Consider the following 15,830-nt stretch of genomic DNA (forward strand, 5'->3'; position numbering starts at 1 on the left):
ATAAGGACAGCAAGTTTCTCTCCCCTTCACCTGCCTGTTCTTTGTGAACACCCTCCTCTGTCCTTTGCAGATGGACGCCAATCATTTTAATGGCAAAATAAGCCTCTTGTCAGCCTCGGGACTCAGGAATGTTTCCTCAAGCACCCGGGAGTCACAGCTTGGAAAAGTAATCATCGAGGAAGATGACAGGCCCCTAACTAGTCCCCCTTCTCCAGATTGCTAAACCGATTTAATGAAATGGGTTGTATCCACTTAGCTGCAGACGAGAGTAGGATTTCTTTCTGGCTTTGCAATCCCTTTAGCGACTTGCCTGTGATGGGTGCTCGGTTCTGGCTTAATGCTTATTCAATAGTAAAATTGTTCTCTTTCTCTTCTCCTTCTGTGGAGAGGTTTTCTGGGTGGGGAGGAGATTTTGTTTTTTTTTGTTTTGTTTTATTTTTTTAAAGATTTTATTTATTTATTCATGAAAGACACACACACACAGAGAGAGAGAGAGAGAGAGACACAGGCAGAGGGAGAAGTAGGCTCCATGCAGGAAGCCCAACCCGGGACTCTATCCCGGGTCCCTGGGATCATGCCCTGGGCTGAAGGCAGTGCTAAACTGCTAAGCCACTCAGGCTGCCCTAGATTTTGTTTTTAATTATATTTCCCCAATAGTGGCATCGAACAAGTCACTTAGCCTCTCAGCATACTCAATTACCCCAATCCTAATGGAGTTGGTGTGGGGATGAAATGAGATTATGCACAGAAATTCTTTGAACAGGGTCTGGCACGTAGCAGGCATTCCAAAAATATCAGCTCTCGTGATTATTACCTTTTTTGTTGATTTTATGGTAGTATCATTTTGGACAGCGGGTTTCCGATTTCTTCTACTTAATCTGCTTTAGTCTTGTTCTTTGGTTAGTTTTACCATTTTGATTTTGCTCGATTGCCTTTCCCCCATCCCACCCCCCAAAATTGCTAACTTCTGTCCTGACACCCAGTTGGAAAGGCATTGCCAACTCCCTGGATTTGAGGTCCTATTAGCTACATGGGAAGCCTGTGCCCACGGCCTGGCCTGCAGGCAGCAGTGTTCATCGTTGGCACACCCACCTGCCAGGCCCCTCACCTTCGTAGGACCAGTTGTTGTTGAAGGTCTGGGTCAAGGCCTGCATCTCCTGCAGGAGGACCGAGTCTGCCTGGGAGGAGGTTTCTCCCTCATCCTCCTCTTCTAGAACCTCCTCTTCTTCCTCAGGGTCTGGGGAGTTCTGCATCATTTCTTCAATCTCCTCAATCACCTGAAGAAGGTACGCAAGAGAATGCTAACTCTGTTCTCTGCTGGAGGAACATTCCAGCTCGAATTTTGATCAGTTAAGGGTGTTTCTACATTGCTGCCTGTAAAATTCCTAAAGCAATATTGTTATTTAATACATATTGAACAATAATAAAAATAGATCTGACCAAAGGCTTCCATACACTCTTTCGTTAATGTAAGGTACTCTTTCATGTGCAATCTCTTCCAAGAACACCATTTAGACGAGTGCTTTATAGAAAATAAACTCCTCTTTCGGGAAACAAAGCAGAGCTGCCTAGAAGGGAACATTTACTTCAATCTGCTGAGCACTTCATTTCTAAGTGGGAAAGTACTTTATCCACCCAATTTTAACACAAAACCCAGTCCATTAATTGCTCACAGTGCTTACGCTGTTCCTAGAACAACTCAAAATGGGGAGACTTTTTTATGTAGAGGAAATTTCTCCAGAAGTCACCTAGATAGAAACTAAAGCTGCCCAGCCACCAGAGCAAACCAGGATGAGAAAATAACAAAAGGATAGGTAGGGTCTGGAGAGCAGGAAAGAGCTGAGAAACCCAGCCGTAATCTAGACTCTTAATACAGATCAGCCCCTAGAAGAGAGAGCTAAATCAGAGGACTGCCAGAGGAATATGGGCAAGCTGCTCCGTTCATTAATTGTTTACACATAAAGAAAATGGAAGAGGCAAAGATAGCATGAAAGGCATCCGCAGATGGGTCTGGTCACGACCGGGCACGCATACATTTGTCTGTCCTCGATTCTGTGATGGATTCAGGCTCCAGACCAATGGGCTGTGCTCTCCCTGAGGCAGCCTTTTCTTCCCGTTAGCTGGACCAAGGACGAGCGGACTGAGGGTAACCACCTCGAGAATTTCTCTTTTAATCCCACCCCGTCTCACCTCCACTCAGCAAATTTAGGGGATATTTAGTCTTTGCTTACCGACAGCCTTTATAAAATGCAAGCCAATGACAAACCCCCTTTACAATTTTATGGTTGAGTTTCTCCTTCTCCCAGAGTACTTATCACTGACTTTGAATTACTGAATTGTTTCTTTACAATTCACAAGAATAACTGTTAGCCCCAATTCTCTTCCTATCTGGTGCCCTCCAATCTCTTGATCCTTACCTGTTTACATCTATCTGCATTTTTATCACAGATAGGAAAGAGTTCCTTTTGCTGAAAAGCACTTTCTGGCACCAAAGGCTCCTGGTGGAGCTTTTTCAGAACTACTTTGTCAACAGTGTGTATGGTGCCTGTCCCCCAAGTAATAAATGACTCAAGCCAAAATATAACTAATTCAATCAAATGTCAAACACTACCTTTTTTTTTTTAAACAAAGACACAACTGTCTGTTAAGACTCCTTCTAGAAGGCTCGACATTTTAGGTGTTCTACGAAATATGAGAAAATACTCATCATACAACAGTCACTTCTATTTTTGCAAGAATAGGTATTTGGGATCTTTTATTTAAGCGTCTTGACTCTTAATGAGATTGTACTCAGAGGCTTAGCAAGAAGCAAAGCCAGTCAACACTGGGCCTCTTTCTGGCTGTAATCAAACACAAACCCCACCCAACCCAAGGGTCAGGAATTATGTTCCCTATTTACTGCAGGTGGGTAAACTGAGACAGAGAGAGAAATGAAATCCCTGCTCAAAGACACTAGGAGTCATCGACACAGCCACGGCGAGACCATGTATTTTTCTTCTGCTTTAAATGGACATGACAAGTATGTACTTAAACTTTTTCTTGATCCAAAGAACAAAAAGTCCCAAGAACCAAGAGAAATATTCATACCTGATCTGCTGTGAGTAGAGGCTCCTCATTGATACCAGAATCATGTTCACTCTTCTCATTGAACTCTTCCTCTTCTTTCTCATGGATCTGAAGGGGGGGTGGGGGGTGGAATTCTGATTGATCATCAGCAGAACTAGGGTTCTGTTTACTGTCTGGTCTCTAGAACAGAGGACGCAGACTGAGAGGCCCCTCCGGCCATCCACTGTGTGACGAGGGAATCTGAAGAGATGCCCAGAGTTTCATCAAATTTCAAACACACCCTTTCTGTGCAACATGCATCCCTGAGTCCAGCGCCGTCGAAAAGGACAATGAGGGATGTCTGACTCAAAGGGAGGAGCACTGCTCTTTAACCCACAGGTAGATTGTCCCTGCATGAACAAGGAGCCTTGTCAAGGTGAGTGATGCCACAACCATTTCCTGCAGCAAAGGCACTCTTATTTATATAAGGAGTTTCAATCCGGGCTCCCCCAGATTGAAACAACTTCCTCTGGGGGTTGTTTCCAGAGTTAGTTGTCTGAGGCATTTTAAGGGGTACGCTGTTCTGGTTCAGAAAGTTAAGCTTTTAGAACTTGATGCAATGCCATCCTGTGACTGGAATCTAGGCAGGGTGTCACAGCTGCTAAGGATGCAGTGAATCCACACGGGACGTGCCACAGAACCACCTGACCACACGAATAGAAGCACACACCAAACAACAAAAAACATAGAAACATGTGCCCTGTTCCTCCAAAATTCCACAATACCAAGTAAAATTCTGAAAGTTCACAACCACTAAGAGTCTAGATGTTGAAATCCACCAAGATAGTCACAGCATATCTGGCTTTACTAATCACATCCCTAACGGCCACAGTCTGGCATTTATGTTCAAATCCGGCACAAAATAAACCACTAAACCACCTAACCCTTTGCCTATGTCCAGAAGTCTACTTAGAAAGTCCTCTGGGGGCTGGCAAAGAGTGCCTCCAGGAAATCTTGCTGCAGAGACACCTCTCATCCAGGAATCAAGTTTTACGTGCTCCTCGATAGCTGGCATGCTGATCTGCCTCCTTCCCGGAGATTACACTTCCCCTGCTCCAATAGAAAACACCCAGTTTCATCCCAAGCAATCATGTCAGAGATAATCTGTCCTCAGAAACATCTCCCCTATTCCTTGAGCCCCACCTTGGCAAACTCCCCTGACGAAACACATCACCTTCTATCTACGTTTGCTTAAAACCAGGACTATGTCATTAAAAAATTAATCAAATGTATCTCAAATGCCATCTGCGCTCACCCTGGATAAGGGGTAGGGCAGGGAGGTAAGGGGATCATTTGAGGGGCTTGTGTGCCAGATGGCGACATCTATTTCTGCTGGCGAACCCATATGCTCCTCTCTCCGCCAAGTCTACCACCTGTGGTAGCAGCCTGGCTTCCGCACATCCCGCTCTACAGAGTGAAGCTCTTGAAGCCACAGTTTGTTCACAACCACACTCCTAGGGCAAACCTTCTCAGGGCCAGAAAGGCCTGTGCTGGAAGTTAGGCTCACCCTGGGAAACAGAGTTGTTTTCTGTTTGGATTCTTTTTTATAAGCGAGTGTTAAGTCTATAACCAGATTTTTTTTTTTTTTTTGACAGTAAGTCTATTCTAAAAATGGAAGGTTTACATTTTCTGAGATATGGCTAATTTTCACTGGCTGTTAATAGTGCATCGTTGAGCTAAGCCATCTCCCTTCACGAGGACTTCCGTCTGAGTTCCAGGCTGAAGGTGGAGAGGGAGGTTCTAGTTTAAATGTTAGTGCACCTGAGTAGTGGCATGGATGTCTCTTGGAGGGAGCTTTCTCTTGTCTCCCCGTCTCTGGCACAAAGCTGACAGGTCTCATTTGTCAGGCTTAGGTAAAAAGAGATCTGAAAATCAACTATAATCAATGACAAGTGGGCAGCCGGGGTGGCTCAGCGGTTTAGTGCCACCTGCAGCCCAGGGTGTGATCCTGGAGACCCAGGATCGAGTCTCACATCGGGCTCCCTGCATGGAGCCTGCTTCTCCCTCTGCCTATGTCTTTGCCTCTCTCTCTATGTTTCTCATGAATAAATAAATAAAATCTTTAAAAAAAAAAATGACAAGTTACTCTGAGTTCCTAGTATTGTGGGAAGTGCACCTACGCCACATTTTCTCAGACCTCAGAAGTCTGCCATTAAAAAGTAAAATGAAAGGAGAAGCAAACACAAAAGTATCTGCAGAAAGCCCTGGCTCCTCCGCTCTCCCGTGTGTGAATGATTCCCTGCCTCTGCTTCCACGACATCGGCCTCCTCCCTGGCCTTCCTCCTCCCTTTTGGCTCTCATGCTCCCATCCTTCCCCACCCTCTCTAGGGCTTGTCCCCCATTTTCCCCCAGTCCTAGCAGATTCTGTTCCACTCTAATAGTTTCTGTCACTTCTCAATGAGCCCTCTTTCCTTGCAAATTTACAGAATCCCTACCTGCCCTTCGTTACGAGGACAATATCTTGTGCAGAGGGTAAAGCAGGGTGAGGACTAACAGGACAAAAAAAAAGAGTTTTGAGAAATGATGGCACTTATGTATACGGGTAGGATCACGTGAGTTCCACACACACATGCACATGGAGGAGTACATTACACTTTTATTCTTAACATAGGACAGAGACCTAGAAATCGCTATGGGGAGTTCCTTTAGCCTCTGGTGTAACAATGGGAAGGCCAAAGCCACAAACAACCCTCAGGCCAGGTCATCTGGGGCTGAGTTTCTGCAGAGACTAAAACTCAAGTTGTTTCCATACTGTAGAAGTTGAACTATGGCTCTTCCAAGAAAAATCACTCTTCCAAGTGACTTCTTTCCAGAACGGAGAAAAGAAGACCTCAAGCCAGGAAAGGTCTGGCCATCCTTCTCAGCAAGCTGTTTCTTCCTCCTGCTCTCAGTAAAGGCTGTGCCCTTAAAGCCATAATGTGGTAGCTTAAAGCCTGACAGTTAATGCAGGGAACCTTCCCTGGAGCCTAGAATGCTGCTAAATCTTGCCGCACAGTAGTCTGAGCGAGGACTCCAATGACACTGAGTCCTTGTGTTCAACAGTGACTATTAGCCAGTGTCTCTTGGCAGAGCAATCCAGATGATTCTATTCACAATAAAGGGAGTCTCTACTGCATTATATTTCCCTGCCCTTATCACAATTGTTCCACATAGGTGGTTGCCTTTCGACCAGAATTAGAGAACAAAGATCTATTTTCACCTTCCGTGAAAAAAAAAATCAACATGCACCAGCCCAAGGAAAGGACAGCTACATCCTTTCATGCTTGTGAACAACCAGGAAACATCTGTGTGGGGTTAAGTCAATGCCTCTGAATCCCCACGGTGAGATGCACCAGAGCACAGCAAACAGCATGTAGACAACAGACGTTTCTTGAAAGAATTAATGAACAAGGAGGAATGGTAACACTATCACCTCATATAGTCAATCCACCACCAAATACAACTTAGCTGCTTCATTACCTGGAAAACAGAAGGGCAGAATGCACTGTCCTGAACTGTCTTTCCTCTTGTCCAAGACAACCACCACCTGCTATTAATTACAGTCATAGGGACGAAAGAGACCATCTTTTATATCAGTCAGGAACAGAATACTGATTAGTTGAAAAACCCAATAAATGTGGAGAACTGTAAATAATGATACTACTATATAGCTTAAGCATATTATTTTGACCTAAAAATGTAAACATATACTTATTTTTTCCCCAAGCTCCTAAAGTAAGGCCAACACCTTATTCTCCATGATAGGTCTTTGAGTAGAGGTTCCACATTGTCTTTCTTCTTTCATCAACACTAGAACACAATTTTATTTTTAATTTATTTATTTATTTGAGGAAAGAGACAAAGAGAGCATGAGCAGGAGGGGCAAAGGGAGAAACTCAAGCAGACTCCATGCTGTGTAGCCCAACCCTGGGCTCAATCTCACAACCCTGAGATCATGACCTGAGCCGAAATCAAGATTTAGAAACGTAACTGACTGCAGCACCCAGGCACCCTAGAACACATTTTTTTTTAATGGTCTCCCGTTTCCTTTTATTTTTTTTTTTAATAGCAGAAGGAAGACACATAGGAGATTGAGCACACACATTTATCTCCTCTTCCTCCTGATACCCTACTAAAGTGAGTGCAAAAGGGCCAAAAGGGAATATTGCACAGGTACAAAATGAACCCAAGGAAAGACAACAGCAAACAAGATGCTAGAAAGCAGATGTTTAGCTAGTAGCCTAGAGGGTTTAAGCCCAATGAGAGGAAGCTTCCCAAAGTATGTGCTTTCACTCCAAAAATGATGAAAGGCTCTGGAATTGGAGACTTCGAGGGGCACGGGGAAGTGGGGCTGTAAAAGGAAGGATCTGCCAGGATTCTTCATAAGAGCAGTGAAACCCCAGGTTTCTTCTCCTGTCCCACGTAGAGAGGCAACTACTGCCCTCTCACCATCAAAAGAAGTGGAGATTTCACTCTTGAGCTAAGGAAGACCTGGACTCAAGAGACACCAGGCCACCTGTAAGCTGGGGAAAGGGATCTTACCCAAAACAGAGGGATTAAGTGTAAGTCTACATACTCACCAGAGACCCTCAGCCTCCTGCCCTGATTAGGCTCCAAGGATGCTGGCAGTCAGGCTTATGCTCCTCAAGCAAAACACTGGAGGAATTCACTTAGTGGTCAGTACATTTCTGTTACACGCCCAAGAAAAAAGATCTATAGATACATGCTAATATTTGGAGTCTCCAAACAAATGACCAGGTCCTTACTGATTGCTACAGTGGAGACTAGAAAGAGACACGCCCTGCCCTCACAGGAAAAGCTCTGGGAGTCTAGTCTCACTTTTAAATATGCCCAAGGATTGCCAAATATTTGCAGATAATCCCCAACATGAAAACAGGGACTAAAACAAATACAAAGGAAAGGTAAATCAAAAGCAATACAGAGGGCAGAAGAAACTCCTTCCTATCATTGCTGCCCTCACAGGAACACCAAGAAAATATTACTTCCTTAAAACAGGCTTATTGGGGCACCTGGGTGGCTCAAGTGCTTAAGCATCTGCCTTCACATTCAGGGCATGATCCTGGGGTCCTGGGATCAAGTCCCACATCGGGCTCCCTGCATGGATGGAGCCTGCTCCTCCCTCTGCCTATATCTCTGCCTCTCTCTCTGCATCTCTCATGAATAAATAAAATCTTTAAAAAAAATAGCTTGTTTAGTAGAATTAATTTTTTTAAACAATTTTTTAAAACAAGAAAGAGTTCTTACAAATTAAAATTATGGGGACTCCTGAATAGCTCAATCAGTTAAGCATCTGCCTTCAGTTAGGGTCAGATCATGATCCCAGGGTCCGGGGATCCAGCCCCATATTGGGCTCTCTGCTCAGTGAGGAGCCTGCTTCTCCCTCTCCCTCTGCCTGCCACTCCTCCTGCTTGTTCACTCGCTCTCTCTTCCTCTCTCTTAAATAAATAAATTATTTTTAAAAACAAAAAAAGAAATTTAAATTATGGTAGCAAAACCTATTTTCAATAGAAGAATTGAAGATAAGGCTGAGAAAATCACCTAAAGAGCAAAACAAAGTAAGTCAATAGAGGGGAGAAAAAGCAAAAGACGGGTTTAAGTCCAACACTTGAATAAAAGGAATTCCAAAGGCAAAAACAGAAGAGACAGTCTCTTTTGGCCACAAAAGAGTAGCTAGTACTGAACTTACCCTGCCACATACAACTATAAATCTGGACAAAAATCTAAGAGCTGATTGTTTTGAGGCACTGGGCACAGACAGTACAAGGCTGTGATCATTGAAACAAGGGAAAACATGAAATAAATGAAAGCTGAGAATCTGTCACCTGTGAACTAACACTACAAGAAATACTACAGAAAGTTTTTTGGCCTGAAAGGAAATGATTAAAAATCAGATCTACAGGAAAAAATAAATAACACCAGAAATGGTAAATATTTTTTTTTTTGGTAAATATTTTTAAATTGTGGTTTTTACTTCCATTTAATTTCTTAACTGTCTAAAACAAAAATAATAACTTGTGTTGTGGGGTACATAATGTGGATTGTAGTAAAATGTATGACAACAATAACACAAAGGATGACAGGGATACATTTATACTGTTAAGAGTGTGTTATATTTTATGTGAAGTAGCATAATATTAACCCTAAATTGACTATGATAACTTAATAATGCAGAATGTAATCCTTAGAATAGTCAGTAAAAAGCCAAAAATAAAACAAACAAACAAACAAAAAAACCACACACACACAGAGGTATAGCTAAAATCCAATGGAAGAAAGAAAATGGAATACCAAAAAGTTTGATTAACCCAAAATAAGGCAGGGAAGGTGGAACAGAGGAAAATCAACAACAATAAAAAACCCAGATAGGACAAATAGAAATGCAAGATCATACCCCTAAACACAAACTATTAAAGTTACTTTAAGGCAGCCGGGTGGCTCAGCGGTTTAGCACCACCTTCAGCTCAGGGCATGATCCTGGAGACCCGGGATCGAGTCCCACGTCGGGCTCCCTGCATGGAGCCTGCTTCTCCCTCTGCTTGTGTCTCTGCCTCTCTCTCTCTCCCTGTGTCTCTCATGAATAAATAAATAAATACAAATTTCAAAAAATAAAGTTACTCTAAATGTTAATGAACTAAATGATATGCAAATTAACTAAACTCAATAAACCAAAAAGCATAGATATGCAATCTATGAAAGATACACTTTAAACGTAAATAAAGATACAGACAGGTGAAAAGTAAAAGGATTGATAGAAACATGATACCATCTAGTAACTACCACTAGTAATTATGCTACTTGGGGTATTTACCCAAAGAAAATAAAAACACTAATTCAAAATGATAAATGCACTATGTTTATTGCCGCATTATTTACAATAGTCAAGGTATGGCAGCAGTCCAAGTGTCTATTGATAGATGAACGGATAAAGATGTGGTGTGTGTGTGCATGTGTGTGTGTGATGAAATATTACTCAACCACAAAAAAGAATGAGATCTTGTCATTTGTGACAACATACATGGACCCAGAGGGAATTATGCTAAGTGAAATAAGTCACACAGAAAAAGGCAAATACCATGGTTTCACTTATATGTTTAGTAATCTAAAAGCCGAAACAAAAATAGAAACACTCATAAATACAGAGAACAAACTGGTGGCTGCCAGAGGGAAGGCTGGCAGGTAGGAGGGCATGGGCAAAAAAGCTGAAGAAGGTTAAGAGGTACAGACTTCCAGTTATAAAATAAATAAATCATGGGGAGCCTGGCTGGCTCAGTTGGTAGAGCACATGACTCTTGATCTTGGGGTTGTGAGTTCAAGCTCCATGTTGGGTGTAGAGCTTACTTAAAATTAATCAATCAGTCAGTCATGAAAATTAAAAGTACAGCAAAGGGAATATAGTCCATAATATTGTAATAACGTTAATGACACCAGATGGTAACTACACTCATCACAGTAAGGATTGTGTAATGTATAGAATTGTCAACTCACTATGCTGTGCACCTAAAAAGAGAACTAATTTAACATTGTACATCAACTATACTTCAATAATAAAACTTAAAACACAAAAATAAATTATAATGGATAAACAGACCAAAAAAATCAGCTAAGATCTAGAAAATTTTGACAATACTATAAACCAACTTAATCTAGTTGACCTTTGCAGAACAGTACAAATAATTACAATAATTACAGAATATACATTCTTTTCAATGGAACATAGTGCATTCCTAATAGGATACAACATAAGCGGGGCTGCATATCAATCCTAATATATTTTAAAATATTGAATTGGTATATATTGTGTTCTCTGACAGATTAAATAAGAAATCAATATGAAATGATAACTATAAAATCCTCAAATATTTTGAAGTTAAGCAACATACACCTAAACAACCCATAGGTCAAAGAAATCACAAGAGAAATTAGAAAATATTTCAAACAGAAGTCTGAAACACAGCAGAAGTAAAAACACACCATATCAAAATTGTGAAATACAGGTAAAGCAATGCTTAAAGGAAACATTTTTTTTAATTTTAAGATGCTTATGTCACTGCTGGTCTGAATTTTTGTGTCTTCCCAAAATTCAATTGTTGGAATCTTAATGCCCAATGTGATGGTATTAAAACGTGGGACCTCAAGCATTTGCTTAGTTCATGACAGTGGAGCCCTCATGAATGGGACTGGTACCTTAGAAAAGAGGCTCCACAGAGATCCTGAGAACCCCTGTACCTGGTGAGGACACAGCTGGAAATTGGCAGGCTGCAAGCCAGATGAGGGCCTTTACCAGAACCTAATCATGCTGGCACCCTGATCTTGGATGCCCAGACTCCTTAACTGTGAGAAATAAATTTCTGTTGTTTATAAGCCACCCTGTCTGTGGTATTTTATTATAGCAGCCTGGGTGGACTAAGACCGTTATTTTTAAAGTTTAAAATCTGCCCTAAACTCTCATGCTGGCACCCTGATCTTGGATGTCCAGACTCCTTAACTGTAAGAAATAAATTTCCGTTGTTTATAAGCCACCCTGTCTGTGGTATTTTGTTATAGCGGCCTCGGTGGACTAAGACAGTTATTTTTAAAGTTTAAAATCTGCCCTAAACTCTCACCTTAAGAGGTTTAGTAAAACCCTAGTAAATGTAAGGAAGGAAGCAAGCAAATAATAAAGTTAAGGGAATAAATCAACAAACCAGAAAAATGAACAAGCAACAGAGAAAAAAGGAAACCAAGAGTGGTTTCCTGGAAAGATTAATAAAAGTGATAAGCCCCCCCCCCCAAAAAAAAGTGATAAACCCATAACCAGACTGAAAAGAGAGGAGGGGAAGGAGTGGGAGAGAAGGAGAAAGAAAACACAAATTAGCAGATCAGAAATAAAAAGGAGAACATCCTATAGATCTTATTGACATTAAAATAATAAGCACATATCATAAACAACTTTGTGGTCAATACTTCAATTACTTAGATTCAATGAAAAAATTCCTTGAAAAACACTATTTACCAAAATCAACTCAGGAAGAAATAGAAAATCTGAACACTCCTATATTTATTAAAGAAATTGAATGCATCATCAAAAACCTTCCACAGAGAAAACTGGTCCAGATGGTTTCGCTGGTGTAGTCTACTAAACATGTAAGGAAGAAATAATACCAATCTAAGACAAACTCTTTTGGAAACTAGAGAAAGCAAAATTCCCATTTCATGTTATGACATTAAAGAAAAGAGGGATCCCTGGGTGGCGCAGCGGTTTAGCGCCTGCCTTTGGCCCAGGGCGCGATCCTGGAGACCGGGATCGAATCCCACGTCGGGCTCCCGGTGCATGGAGCCTGCTTCTCCCTCTGCCTGTGTCTCTGCCTCTCTCTCTCTCTCTCTCTCTCTCTCTGTGTGACTATAATAAATAAATAAATAAATAAATAAATAAATAAATAAATAAAAATTTAAAAAAAAAAAAAAAGAAAAGAAAAGAAAATTGGGCAGCCCAGGTGGCTCAGCGGTTTAGTGCCGCCTTTAGCCCAGGGCTTGATCCTAGAGACCCCGGATCAAGTCCCACATCTGGCTCCCTGCGTGGAGCCTGCTTCTCCCTCTGCCTGTGTCTCTGTCTCTCTCTGTCTCTCATGAATAAATAAATAAAATCTTTTAAAAAAATAAAATAAAGAAAAGAAAATTACAGAAAAAGATTCCTTGTGAACATAGATGCAAAAATCTTTAATAAAGGGGCAGCCCCAGTGGCACAGGAGTTTAGCACCGTCTGCAGCCTAGGGCGTGATCCTGGAGACCCTGGATGGAGTTCCACGTCAGGCTCTCTGCATGGTGCCTGCTTCTCCCTCTGCCTGTGTCTCTGCCTCTCTCTCTCTCTCTCTGTGTCTCTATGAATGAATAAATAAATAAATAATCTTTTAAAAAATATTTAATAGAATATTAGCAAATCAAAACCCACATTATATAAAATGGATATTATATCATGACTAAGTGGGGTTTATCTTAAGAATGAAAGGTTGGTTTAAGATTTGAAAATCAATTAGTGTAATTCACATTAACATAACAAATTGATCTAATATATAAATTGATCTATGGATTTAATATAATACAGTCACAGTTGAATTTCCAGCAACTTATAAAAATTAATTAGCTGACTCCAAAATTTATATGGGAATGCAAAGGACCTAAAATAGCCAAATAATTTCAAAAAAAAGAACAAAGTTGAAAGACTTATACAGTTTACCCTTGAACAATGCAGGGGTTAGGGGTGCAGATGCCCTGCACTGTCAAAAATCCACATATAATTTTGACTCCCCCAAAACTTAACTACTGGTAGCCCACTGTTGATGGAAGCCTTACTGATAATATAGACGGTTGATTAATACATATTTGGGATTTTAAATGTATTATATATTGTATTTTCACAATAAAATAAGTTTGAGAGAAGATAATGTTATGAAGAAAACCATAAGGAAGAGAAAATATATTTACAGTACTATATTTCCCCAAAAAAATCTACATGTAAGAGGTCTCATGCAGTTCAAACCCATGTTGTTCAAGGGTCAGCAACTGTACTACTTTATGTTGAGACTTATTACAAAGCTACAGTAATTAATACACCATGGTATTGGCCTAAGATAGACACACATCAATGAAGCAGAATAAAGAATTCAGAAATAGATCCACACATATATGGTCAATTGATTTTCGACAAAGGTGCCAAGACAATATAATAGGGAAAGAATAATACCTCCAATTAGTAGTACCAGAACAAGTGGATAGTCATACACAAACCCACACATACACACACACACACACACACACACGAACTTTGATCCTTACCTCACACCATATACAGAAACTAACTTGAAAGGAATCATAAGCCACAGAACAGCTAAAACTATAAAACTTCTAGAAGACTTAAGAAAAAAACTCTCAGTGACTACCTAAATACCGCCTAAGAAGCACAAACTATAAAAAGAAAAAGAAAAAAAGAAAAAAAAATCAGTAAACTGCGCTTCATCACATTTAAAAAACATTTGACCTTCAAAATATGTTAGGAAAGTTAAAAGGCAATCCGGAGAATCCATAGACAAAAAGATGTGCATAAACCAAGTATCAGACAAAGGACTATGTCTAGAATGTATATGTTAGATTAATTAAACAAGGAGGCCATTGGACTGAGGTGGTTTCAGTGCCTTAGTAGCCTACCAAGCAAACCCAAACCAAAGCCTCTAATGCCTCAAGGTTAAGAATTCAAACCAAAGAACAACCAATCACAAACAGCCAACTGGGCTTTCCCAAATAATTACAATCCTTTAGGCTATAGTCAACCAAATATCATCCTTCCTTTGCTTTCACCTTTTCTATACAAAAGTCTGTCCCTCTTGTTCCTGCTGAAGTAACTCCTTACCACTTTGGGCTTGGTGACATCCTATTTGACTTTACTCACATAAACTCTTAAAATTTTAGTATGCCTCATTTTATCTTTTAATATAAGGAACCATAAAAACTTAATAAGAACACATACAACCCATTAAGAAAGTGGGCGAAGGATTTGAACACACTGAAGAGGATACACAGATTATTAATAAGTACATGAGAAGATGTTCAATACCATATGTTACTAAGGAAATGTAAATTTAACCAAAATAAGATACCTACTCAAATGTCTAAAATTTAAGAGGCTGTCCATAACAAGTGTTAGGATGTGGAGTAATTGGAGCTCTCACACTGGAAAATAGTTTGGCAGTTTCTTAAAAAGCATATCATACCCAACATTCCACTTGTAAATTTTTTACCCAAGAGAAATGGAGACGTATGTCCACAAAGAGACTTAGGCAAGAATATTCATAATAGCTTTATTTACAATATTCAAAAACTGGAAACAACCCAAATGCCCATCAACAGACGAATGAATAAGCAAATTACAGTATATCTCTAAAATGGAACACCTCTTAGCAATAAAAGGAATGAACTGTTGATAGAAACAACAAAATGGATGAATATCTAAATAATTATACTAAGCTTTTAAAAGCCAGACCAAAAAAAAAAAAGAGAGAGAAAGAGAGTACATGCTGCATGATTCCATTTATACAAAATTCTAGAAAACACAAACTAATCTATAGTGACAGAAATGGATTGCCTAGAGACTGGGGGGTGCAAGGGAACAGTAATGGATATGCTCAATATCTTGATTGTGGTGACTGTTTCATGAATGTATACCTACGTCAAAACTTATCCAATTGAACACTTTAATATGTGCCATTTACTGTATGCCGATCATCCTTCAGTAAAGCTATCAGAAGAAAAGAAAACCACACAATGAAATAAAAGGAAAGAAAAGAATAATACACCATGACCAAGTTGGGTTTATCTCAAGAATGCAAGGTTGACTCAATATTTGAGAATCAATTCATGTAATTTATCACATTAACATAATAAAGGAAAGAACTACCCACATAATCATCTCAATAGAGGCAGAAAACAGAAATAATTCATCTTCAGAGAAATAACACAAGAAAACATGCCGCAACTTAGTCATGAGCTTCCAGGTTGAAAGGGCCCACTAAGTATAATGCAGAATGAATGGGAGGGGAAAAAAAAAAAACCCTCACTATAAGGCACACCACAATGGAATATTTCAAATGAGAAAGAAAAAAGAATACCCTAAATGCTTTTAGAAAGAACCAAAAGACAGTCACATATAAAAGGAGAATCAGAATGGATTTGAGGGCTTCTCAACAGCAAGGGAA

General features: G+C 40.2%; 1 protein-coding gene across 6 annotated transcripts in view; it reads right to left on the minus strand.

Moving 5' to 3' along the window:
• Positions 1–15,830, minus strand: part of FEZ1 (fasciculation and elongation protein zeta 1) — a 43,761-nt gene that overhangs the window by 10,953 nt on the left and 16,978 nt on the right. For 5 of the 6 annotated variants that reach the window (XM_077894063.1, XM_077894058.1, XM_077894059.1 and 2 more), the window contains exons 4-5: positions 3,088–3,174; positions 1,109–1,277 (exon numbers count right to left, since the gene is read on the minus strand). In XM_077894063.1, coding sequence (XP_077750189.1) covers positions 1,109–1,277; positions 3,088–3,174 — 256 coding nt within the window. The remainder of the gene's footprint in view (positions 1–1,108; positions 1,278–3,087; positions 3,175–15,830) is intronic. The other variant, XM_077894064.1, reaches the window with a different exon arrangement.

Source organism: Canis aureus, chromosome 3, assembly GCF_053574225.1.
Source record: "Canis aureus isolate CA01 chromosome 3, VMU_Caureus_v.1.0, whole genome shotgun sequence".
Taxonomy (NCBI): domain Eukaryota; kingdom Metazoa; phylum Chordata; class Mammalia; order Carnivora; family Canidae; genus Canis; species Canis aureus.